Consider the following 12,225-nt stretch of genomic DNA (forward strand, 5'->3'; position numbering starts at 1 on the left):
TATCAGTATCCATCTATCTGTATCGCCACTGATTCTAAATCTTTCCTACAATCTCTACAATCTTCCCCCTGGACTTCGAAATCCTCCTGAATTCTTTATGAAATTCGTATTCTTCTATATCGCCGCACTTCCCTCAACTATACTACTTGCTTAATTTGGTCCAAAAGTAATGTAGACATTCTCGAGAATTCTCTAGCTGATGCCGCAGCCCGCTTCGGAGCCCTGCACGGCACTTCCATTGATCTTTAAGGCTCGCCTATTGACCTTTTCCAACGACTTACTACACTTCATTATCAACGCTGGACTGCTTATAATGCCTCATATACAAAGGCACGTTGTTACTGGCTCCATCCTTGTTCTCTCCGTTCTCCATCTTGGTTCACTCATCAGACTCTCTCCTTCCTACCTCCATTTTCTGCTCCGTAACAGGCTTCACATTCTGTATACTCCCCAACGTTTATATCCTCTCCGAAATCGCACTACTCCACTTTGTAACTGTGGTCTCGACTCTGGTTCCATCAATCATCTAATTTTCTCTTGTCCTCTCTACCAACAACATCGCCAGCCATTTCTCTCTATTCTTCATAAATTTCACGGTTCTGGTCCATTTAATGTACATCCGTTGATTTTCACCTTATCCTCACCTGTTCCTAATGCCTATTATCTTTATTTACAAAGATCTACATTATTTCGCATCTTATAAGCATCTCTAAAGATTCATCTCATTTCATCATGTGTTTCTTTTAAACCGTCTATTTGCCAAGATAGCGGTCTTCGCTAAGGAATGGAGTAACCGCAGAAGAAGAAGAGACCTGGCAACGCTGGACGGTATTGAGTGCAAGGCAGGTTTAACAAAATATGTACAAATAACATGAAAATAAGTGAATATAAGAAATACATACAACAATCAGATCATTTTAACTGGTTGTTTCAGTCAGATTTGTAACGAGTTATGGCTGTATGTGTAGCAGTAGTCGGAAAGGAGGTATTTATGTTCATATTATTTATTTTGTTTTTATAAACTACATAATCCATTTTCAGGCAAGTGTAACGAGATTCAGTTCTGATTAAAATTAAACTAAGATAAACTGTGCAATGCCCACTTCAGCTGGTATCCTTACGGAAACACAAGAAATTATACTAGATTGACTTTAACAAAATGTGTTCAAACTATCCCCCTCTCCGACCCTACTTTCCTAGAGTAGGTCCGATGAGTTTTGTCTTTTAGAATTCTAATTACGGCGACCAGATTTTTTCTGAGTATAGAGCAAGTTGGGATAAGTAGGGTAGGGGTACGAACAAGTTAACTTAAGGTTAGGGAAGTTTTGACCCATTTTCATAAAGTTAATAAAGTGTAACTTCTCGTTTCTGAGTGAGTATACCAACTGGAGAGGGCATTGTGGAAACTAAACTAGGTTTGTATTGCCCCTTCCCCGGCGCAACTAGAATTAACTCGTCATTTATGAGGAGATTCCCTGCAGGTTTAGTTTCGGCGTGCCACTAGAAATAATAGTTGAAAAGTTATAATTCTTTTCATAATTTCTTTCTTATTGTCTCCTAAAAGATTTGCGCTGGGCGACATAAAAATAAATATGTCACTTGGCTGGCGTAGATGAAATTCAAGGAGGCCACCAGAAGTAATTGTTGAAAAATTACAATTCTTTTTCGATTCGCTTATAAATATGGCTTCCGGATGTATGGAATAAGAACTACAGTGCAAAAACAGAAACTAACCTGTGCTATGTGGCCAATAAAAAGCATGAATGCCATCTAACCGAGTTGGGGCAGGCCGAAGCTGGTAGGCCAGCGCGGAGTGAATCCGAAGGGATCGGGCTCGTCAGCGATGGTGGGTATATGAGTAAGGGAGGTTAGTGAAAAGATACGAGTTTTGATAAAGATACGAGTTTTAGTAGCACTTGTCATCGTTTCATATTAGTAACGCTCCACTTGTAAACATAAAATACAGTTTCTGTATACTGTGAGGAGTACACCGCTGGTGGAAAATAACATCTAATAGATTCATCTCTCGTATGCACTCACTTATTTTATCCATCGCAAAGCACTTGTAATGATTCTACAGTAGTAACCCTGCACTTGTGAACCTAAAATACATCTGTATTACTTTGTATAAAATTCTGTCACCTGCAGAAATGTGTTCCTTATAAATATGTCTTTTCATACAAAGTATTCAATGTTAACTGTATATCTCCCAAAATGTCGTGCGCCAAAACTACATCAACACCGTAAATTCAATGCCATTACCTTAGAAAGTGTTTCTTAAAAATTCGTCAGTGGATATTCACTTTAGGAGGACTTTACCGTTTTGCGTGTAAATGCTGCGTGTAGGAATACGATGCAAAAATTATAGTGTACAAAGCAGAAACCAACCTGTGCTAAATAGCTACTGAAAACGAGGTCTAAGTAGGAGGGCGGGATGCGTTCATAGGAGGCAGGGCGTCAGCGATTGTGTGTGCATGTGTAATATAGTGTCGCTAAAACACAAGATTAGGTACCTTCTCTATCGGCAACTTTGTGTTGTCGAAAAAAGATAAACGTTACAATACACGCTCCAGCTGCGCATCGATAAGCAAAACAGCTTTAAAAGGGTAGTAAATGATTTTTTATAAAGTTTTACGTCCCACGGTTATGCCGCCTAGGCTAAAGGAGACGGTGATGATGAGAAATGAATGTAATGGTGGATGAAGAAAGTGGGAGGAAACTTGAGAACCCCAAGGAAACCCACGCACACGGTTTTTGTCCACCACAATGTTCACTTGGCGGGAGCAGGGTTTGAACCCGGAACCCCATGAACCAGACGTGAACGCTCTACCAATGACCCACCGCGACCCTTATTTTAAAAGGGTAGAATAGAGTAAGATAAGGATAAGTAGGGTACGAATAGGAACGGGTTAGCTTAAGGTTCTAGGGGATTTTGACCCGTTTTCGTCAAATTAATAGAGTGTAATTTCTCGTTTCTGAATGAGTATATCTGTTGGAGCGGGCATTGTAAAGTTAACCCAAAAGGACCTTTGACTGCCGATTATTTTCGAATGACATTTCACAACATCAAAACGATGTTCACATTTGAAAGTGTAACAGTTCTTCCATTTCTTTATTTTCAATGCCTCCCTATGTTTGCCACAATTTATGCTGAATTTTAATAGTTCGTGTCTTTCCACATGAAACTCAATTTAAAATGTTATCCATCATATGCAATTACCATCTCTGAATTTCCTCATTACAACATAATATCTGATGTCACCAGGGGTGTAGCCAGCGGGTTTGTGTAGGGGGGGGCGTCATTTTTGAGGGGGGGGGGCAGCTACAATGTACAAAGCCAAAAAAAAGTGTTGCTGCTAGTGTTTCTTATTATTATTATTATTATTATTATTATTATTATTATTATCCATAAATTATATTCAAGTTTTTATTATGCTTAATCAAGAACTACTGCCCGGGACCAAACGCTATAATTTTGTGCATAACTATAAAGGTAACCAAGAAAGTTCTGTCCCTTTTCGTGGAGGTCTGTGTTCAAATGGACCTCACACCGTGAGTTGAATGCGAGTGGGGATAAGGCGAACGTCAGTTGTTGGTGTGGGTATATCCAACATACTACCTGGTTGTGGCAATTCAGACACACCGTGAACTGCGTAAAGACAGAGGGAACATGGGACATCCACAGAGCGTCATAAGAGCATGTATGCTACACGAATTCAAATGGAGGTCAAACGCCGCTGTAGCGGGACAGAAGATATGCCAGGCCTTTGGTGAGGGTGTCGTGACGACGCGGACATTGCAGCGATGGTTTAACAAGTTTAAGGACGTTGACGAAACACCCGAAAACACCACGTGCCAGAAGACCAACACATGTACAAAGAGGAACTGGGACTACAATTCAGTGTGTGGAGAAACCATTCGGCAACACATCCATCAACTTGTGAAGCACTACAAGTTGGGTCGATGGGTCTCACATATTTTGACTCCGGGCCAGAAGGCAACGCGGCAGTCGCCTGTGTTTATTTACTGTTTCGGAGCCATTTCTGTGATTTCGGAGTCGTTGACATGTGATAAAAAGTGTGTCCTATACGAAGCTCCACGGCGCCATCATCATTGGTTAGCATCCCATGAACCTATTTCAAAACGGCTGAAACCAGCACTGTACCAGAATAAGGTCCTTCTGTGTGTTTGGTGCATCGTGCATCGGGAACTGCTACCAGCTGGTCAGAGTATCAATGCAACTGTGTAGTGTCAGCAGTTGAGCTGTGCTCAACAAAAAACTCAAAAGTCTGGAGCGATCGCTTCTTAATTGCAAATGGGTCCTCGTTTACGGGACAACGCTAAGTCCCACGTGGCTAAGATGACTCAGGACACCATTTTCCGCCTTGGATGGGAAACAATATTGCAACCACTATATTCCTCGGGTATTGCACCGTCCGATTATCACCTGTTCCATTCTTTGAACAATAACCTTAGAGGACGCCAGTTCAAATCCCTAGTAAAAGTCCAAAATGCACGTGATACTTTCTTTGTTTCACGGCCCACCAAGTTCTACCGCGATGGTTTCCATGGCCTTCCAGAACGTTTTCAGAAGGTCGTCGATGCTAATGGGGACTATTTTTGATCTTCCAGGTTAGGTGACATATCAATGTTCGAAGGTGGTGGGAGAAAAACAACAAACTTTTCTTGGTTACCTTTATATTTAAATTTAAGACCTTGTATACAGAACCTATCTACACAGGATTGATTTTCTGTGAAATTTCACTTAATTTCTTTGTGGTTTCCTGACAAAATATTTATTTATTATTCGTGATTAAAAAAAAAAAAACATAATTATTTTATTACACTGAGTAGAAATATAGGAGAGAGCGAATGAAATCCAAATTGAATAAAAGCATTGTTTGTCACCAAATTTTCCATCCTCTGTGTCTTTTAAAACAGTTGATAAAGCATATGAAATATACTGTACTTACAAATCAGTTTAGTACCTTTGTTTTATGACTATATGTGTAGTATCTTTTTAAAACGTTTGTCTTCAAACCGTCAAATATAAATCGCAGTAAATAGTGTAATCTGCTGTCACAAAAAGTGTCCTATTTTTGGATCGGTATAAGGAAGAGATACTATACTATTTTTCGATCGGTATGGAAAAACAATATTTCTCCATACTATTTTACCATAAATTATTAATTGTCAATAAACTTTATTACTTTTAAATGAATGAAGCAAGATAGTTCTACTATGATGTTTTAAAAGCTGGTCATTTCGGGGGGCCAGGAAACCATTTGGGGGGGGGGCCGGCCCCGATGCCCCCCTTCCTTTGCTACACCCCTGGATGTCACTATGCTTCCACTCAAAATAATTCCAACAGTTCGCAGCAGAAAACAATTTGTGACAATATAAGTTTGTAACAAATCAATGAAATCGGTCTGTTACGTCTGCTTCCTAAAACAGATTACAACAACAGAAAACAAAACATTGTTGCATTATCCCTTACAAGCTCTCACATTAACATTAGTTCTTTTGATCTCGTTCCATAATTTAAGTGACCAGATTTTTAATATCGCTTGCATTAGAACCGTGTTTTTTTTTTGTGTGTGTGTGTGTGTATGTGTGTGTGTGTGTGTGTGGGGGGGGGGGGGGCTCTTTATAAACAGTCAAGTCTGAAGGTGATCAAATTTGTTGAGACAAGAATTCCATCTAGATTAAGGTCTACCATCGTAGGGTAAAGATACGCAAACAATTCGAAGCAGTGGATCTTAATGGAGACTCCAGGTTCCTTTTCAGAAAATCCGTAATATTGCTCTGTAATGTTTACAGCACCACCACCGTATAGTTCTTTTCTAAAACTAATTCAATTCTTTGTTTATACTTAAGTCAGTTTAATAACTTTTCATATATTCAATACATAATATTACATAATGAACAACATTAACAGTTTACAACCTTCATCTTGAATCAAGAAAGTAAAAGTAGGAGATATCCATATTTTAATTACATCTAGAATTTGTGTTGTGTGGTATGTGCTTTTTTATCTAAATGTGAAGATATTGTGAAGCCAAAGTAAATTTTTGTTATTTATGTCAATAATTTTGTATTCTTTCCTCTTACAGAATTCTCCGAAATACATATCTTGTCTGAATCCAAATCTTGAATTACAATTCCATTATACCATTCACACATCCCTTGATGTTGTAGAAGAGAAGTTATCTGCAGTCGGCAAAACAAGTGGTGATGTTCGAGAACTATATCTTGGGCTTCTATATTCTTCGGAAGAACACAGAGTGTATCCTTTGACATAACATAAAATTATATAAATTGAGCATTAACAGTTACGAATGTTAGTATTGAATTATTAAAAAGTTACTATAAAAAATCGTATGTACATGGAACACATACAACTAGAATATTGAACGTGTTGTTAGTTTCGTTTCCTCGTGTCATTTTATCTATTTTTCAATTTTCTGCAATCAGTTGTGTTTGAGGAAGGAGGACTGTGGATAGGTCCAGGATTGCGACAAGCCTGGATAACCGGTAAAGTCAGAGAATTCTGGTAAGAGTCAGGGAATTTCGCAGAATGAAAATTTATTAACATTTAACCAATTTCTTTCCGTTTTCGTTTCCATTTTATCGTCGCTCAATTAAAAGGATTTTACAACACGGTTACTCGAAGCTTCTGTATTTTCATTGTAATGCATTTTAATTCGCAAAGGGTTTATTTCGGAAGTGCTTATGCGTTTACGAAAAATCCTGTGAAAATTGCATATCGTCGTATGCATTGGGTCAATACACACTGGTTAGCCGAACTAATTTCATCCGACTCTTGATCTTCAAATATGGAATACGTCTATAGGTACACTTTGGTATCTATAGACGTATCCTATATTTGAAGATCAAGATTTTCTACATTGTGCTTATAATGTAATATTTATTAATTATTATACATTTATAGCTTAATAATTTTCCATCAATAGTTAAACATTTGTAATGAGTATGCGATTTATAAGTCTTAAAAAAATATTGTTTATTTTCATTTTAAAATTATTCTGACATTAAAAGTGATGTATTAACTTGTGAACAATATTTATGGTATATGAGTTCAACAAAATTTCATTTTCTATCTCTTTAATCGTTCTTTGAGGCAAATTTTTTGTATGCTTTTTCAATGCCAATACGAAATGTTAAGCGTATTATAATAAACCAAGATTCTTTCAGACAAGACGTGTAAAAGTATTTCTTAGCTGGAATGCAACTTTTAAGAGGGGGACATAAAAACTACTTTATTGATTGGAGGGTGTGCCATGGGATATCCCTGCTTGCATACCACTCAAAAATACGCAACAAAGACTGAGTTTCTTTATTCATGGTGAAATGGAAGAAAAAGGGTTCTTTGTTCATAGTGAAATTAAAGAGAAATAGACAGTTAAAATTTTTGTATATATTATAGTAAAATGATATTAATTTGTTTTCAACTAAATTTCAAAGTGGAAGTAACTAAATTTCATGATGTGCAATTCCTGTTTAAAGTTTGACATCTTTATAGCTTTACTGTAAGTAAAGAATCGTAGATGGGATTTTCAGCATGTTCATATGTTGTTCTTATTATGGATCTTAATTTTCCTACATTAAAGGTATCGCCAAAATTCATTACTTTTGGAATTAGGGAACCAAGCAGGCTCCTTCTTGCTGACGGTTCATTATCATGTGTTACATTGAATGAATTAAATTGATCCAAGGGATCGAGCGTGTTTCAGATTTTATGCAAGTTTGAAATATTTTGCATTTCTGGCGCCAAAGTTCCTTCATTTATACCATGGGTACAGGATATTGGTTTCTTTCTAAATAAACACAAAGTGGAGGGTTTTCTCTGGGTCCTCTCGTTTTTTCCTATTTGCATTGCGTTCATTTTTACATCATTAACTCAGTAATTACTTTCACGTTTGTGCGATGTTAAACTAATGATTTAATGTGAAGTATAAATGTTAAGCAACGAACTTTTGTCTGTCAATAACCGTAAGGCGCCTGTGGGAATTTTTAAACTAAGAGTTCGCAGGGATTGACTTCTTGCATCTGTGTAAATAATGTTCCGGAACAAGTGTTTACTTTTCTCAGGAATAAGCGATTCTTTGTTCACATTCTGGTATGGCAATATAGTTTACTTTCGCGATAATATTTGTTTCAGGAAAAAAGAATTTTGTAAATACGCAAATATGCTAAACTAAAAGTTAATACAAAGTAATAAAAACTTTGTAGGAAATTCCAAATGACTAAATAGCAACCTGGGAATTAGTATATACGCTTTATTATCGTGTATGAAGCGCGCGATCATCTTTCATTGTTTACATATCTTAGTTCATCATTTTCCTTTCTTATCTTAGAAACTGAACAATGCTTAACTGCTAAAACAAAAATTGGATGTGTCTCAGAAAAGAAAAGATGCAACAAATATTAGATGATTTGCTGTAGTATATCGAGCCAGCATACGTGGCAAAAGAAAATATTTTTATACGATCGTCAACAACAGTCTTTTATTTACGACAGCATATTATTCTATAGAAAGGAAATCGAGAAGCGCGAGTGATTGGGAGGGAAGTCCATAGTGACTGCTTTCTGTTCGTTCATCGTGGTTGTTCAAGTTGCAGAGGCAGGATCGAAAGTAAAAAGGTGTTGTAGTTGTGGTGTTCGGTGTATCAGGTGTTTCTGTGCAGATAACAAGCATGTCAGTCTCCAAGTATTTTAAGACTACGCTCAATTCCTTTGTAGTTGTTAAATAACATCTTATGATGTATTCGGGAAATACTATGTGACAAAATTTCTGCTCGCTGTAACATTTGCTAGAGCGTCATTACGCTGAGTGACATACTGTGTCACCTGGAAAGCGATAACAAGTCACAAAGGTAAAAAGCATATGCAGATGACCGCATTCATCTCAGGTGTATTCAAAGTGTAATGACATACAACAATGCTCAGTACTGCAAAAGATGTCAAAGTATTCAATCTTATGTTCCCAGACAATGAGATTGCCAGGAAAGTGCAGGTTCAACGTGACAAAATAGCATACACCGATGGCATTTAGTATCTCCCCCAACTCGTTTCATGGCTCCAGAACCGAGTATCTTGTTTTGTTCTAAATCGGGATAAAGGTACAAAAAGGGGCCCTGCGAGGCTTCTAAACCCCTTCACTCGCTCTTAGCTATGTTTTGTCAAGTAAGCAACGCTGCAGATCTCATATGTGCAAGATTGGGGGACATACTAAATATCAACCGCATACACGTTCGTTTATGGGTTATAGTCACCATATTTTAGAAGTGAACTAATTCAGTTGTTGAAGGAGACATACGTGTGCGATTATGGAGTACCTGAAGGGGCAAGTGTGCACACGTAATTTGAGATAGGCCTTTTAGGGAAATCTATAGCTTCTGATCTTTTAATCATTTTCAGAGAAACACATTCACCGTTGAATTTAAAAAAGATAATTCAAATTTCGTGACGTTCAGTCAAAACTTATATTGCATTGTCGTACCTCGTTGGAATTGCTGAAATGTTGTCTTTTCAATACTTAAGACATAAAAATTTTCTTTGTACTATGCAGTGAGAAAAAAATAAAAATTAATGAAAAAGTGCGTATTTTTTCGTACTTTTTTGGTAGATTAATGTTTATAGGACCATATCTCAGAAAAGAGATCACGTGAAATAATTTCCTGTGTACAATATGTAGATGAATCCATTAACTGTAAGTTGTGAAAAGTTCAATTTTCATCACTTGATACTTTTTGTGTAATTAAAACGAATGTACGACGCTCTTATCTCCTTTACCTTGGTAGGTAGAGAAACGCACAAAACACTGTTCGAAAACTTGGAAGTCTAGTGTTCCAAATATTTGAAACTATTAACATAAAAAGGTTTAGTTGGTAGAGTATTTATTTATTTTTTTATTTTTTTTTTATTTATTTTTTTTTTTTTACTTCAACATGTTCTCTGCGTTAAGCGGTGAGCCATGTTGCAGCCCAATCTTTAAATTCCCCGCGCTTATATGAAGAAACAGCATACAGTAAGTGGAAGTGCGGCAACGCTGTCGTGCAGTGTTGTCGCGTTCAGGAAGCTTGTAGCGCGAAGCTTACTTCATAAGAATGTAATAGGAAAAAGTATTTATTATAACCTTTCACAACATCATAAAAATAATAATAATGCATTACACATCTCAATTTAATCGAAATAAAACGTTGAAGTAAAACATCCAAAAACTCATCTCTTAATCTATTTACTTCATTCACTTTCGTAATGGGTTTGTTGACTCATCGCTGCTCCTGTTATCTTCCTGTATACTTATTAACAATGGCTCCATTTCTACCTAAAGATCTATCAGTATACACACTTTCCAGCTTACGAACATGTTAAAGGTTAAAAAGAAATGTATCCTTGGCAATCACGTGTTCACCCAAGTTCTGCGATCAATTCCCCTGCCGAATGTACAATAACACAGAATGGGTCCTTTGTTTTCTTTCAACGAAAGAAAACTATGCAATGTGTAGGTGACGAGGGCTGTATTTGCGTCTAATCACGTTGCACTGATTACGTCTTCAACACTTTCCTTCGGTTCGTAGGCGTCAAAAACTTAGACATGCACTCACACCATATGGGTTCGTTGCAATGAGACGGACGAATGGGCATTTAGTATATGTCGTGGTTTTTGATTATATATATATATATATATATATATATATGGATATTCCTTTACGAGCGGCGGTATTACAAAAAGAAGAGGCAAAATTTTTAGCGATAATGAAATTGCAGAACTGATGAATGACTCCGACTCAGATGGTTATGAGTTAGTAATGAATAGTAGTGACATTGATCATTTTGTGCTCAGTCGCGTATTCGGGAGTGAACAAGATAGTAACTCTGTTTCAAGTGAACCTGAGGCTGCGCCGGGAAAGAGAGAAAAAAAAACGTGTCTTTCCTATTCAAAGACAGATTCTGATGTAGCTTGGAGCGATAAAATTCAAGTAAATGCAAAACCCCTGTTTAGTGGTATCCCGGGAATTGATCAAAATGCTGGGCTATTTACAGAGTATTCCGCATATAAACTGTTTCAGCTGTTTTTACCGATGAAGTTTTATAGTAAAAAAAAAAAAAAAAAAAGTTGAATTGATTTTGAGTTGAACGTTCTGTTCAGCAGTGAAGCTATATGAGACGTCGACCTACTGATTAACGTGGAAGCCAAACTACATGAGCTCCCCCAGGAATAGTAGTAAAAGTTATGAATCAATACGCAAAACAGCAGATTGAGAAAAAGAAAAAAAAATACTAAAACAAAAATCTTTGTTTTCTAAATGAAAGCGTGTTACTTCAATTGAAAACGAGGAACTTTTTACACTAATTATTCACATAAGCCTTGTACGGAAGCCAGCTTTACGCGATTTTTACAAATCAACTACGGAAGAGCTATTAGTATGTCTGTCAAATGGTGGAAGAAGCTGTTTTTTTCTGCTTTTGACTTATCACACATGTCAATACTCTATACTGTACAGGAAGAAAGCAGGAAAACATATCACACTTCGAACTTTTTATGCGAATGTAGCAGATAAACTGCTGCACTCAGCAGGCATTGAAGTACAGGGACCTTCACCCGGTAGAAGGCTGGTAGGAAGGGGCCATTACCCATAGAGATTTTTCCCCAATATCTGCAAATCCTAACAGAGTAGGACAAAGGAGATGCAAAGTGCGTAGTGTCCGCAAGGTGAAAGGAAGTTTTTAATAAATATTAGCGTTTATTGCAGGGATGCAAATAACCACTAGCCCGGGACATGTGGTTCATCGGTGCGGGCGAGTATTTAATATCATACGGAAGTTAAGTAAATTATTTTTATTATGTGATGTGGGCTAGTAACTTTTTTCTTGGGCGAGTAAACTTTTGTTTCTTATTTGCATCCCTGGTTTATTGTCTGATATATAAAGTTGGACTTTGCGTGGGAAAGTGCTTCGAAATGTACAATACTAAAGAGAAGTACTGGGACTCCTAGATCTGGAAACAGATTTTCTGTGAAGTGTAAACTCAATATTACATATCAACTAAGGTTGTATCATATAATAAAGTTTATGCTTGTATTTGTTTCTGTGCAAGTGTATTTTGTACTGCGTGCAGTAAGTGAAAAACTGACAAAAAGCAACAAATTTTCGAAGACCATCACATGCAAATCCAAACAAAATAAGAGTTCGCTTTTC

General features: G+C 37.0%; 1 protein-coding gene across 1 annotated transcript in view; it reads left to right on the plus strand.

Annotated features, from left to right (window-relative positions):
• Positions 1–848: 848 nt before the first annotated feature.
• The window catches only part of LOC145675054 (trafficking protein particle complex subunit 2-like protein), a 29,076-nt gene continuing 17,699 nt past the window's right edge, over positions 849–12,225 (plus strand). The window contains exons 1-2 of the mRNA XM_081745421.1: positions 849–985; positions 6,114–6,286. Coding sequence (XP_081601547.1) covers positions 953–985; positions 6,114–6,286 — 206 coding nt within the window. The 5' untranslated portion in view covers positions 849–952. The remainder of the gene's footprint in view (positions 986–6,113; positions 6,287–12,225) is intronic.

Source organism: Thermobia domestica, chromosome 2, assembly GCF_964235325.1.
Source record: "Thermobia domestica chromosome 2, izTheDome1.hap1.1, whole genome shotgun sequence".
In the NCBI taxonomy this organism is placed as follows: Eukaryota; Metazoa; Arthropoda; class Insecta; order Zygentoma; family Lepismatidae; genus Thermobia; species Thermobia domestica.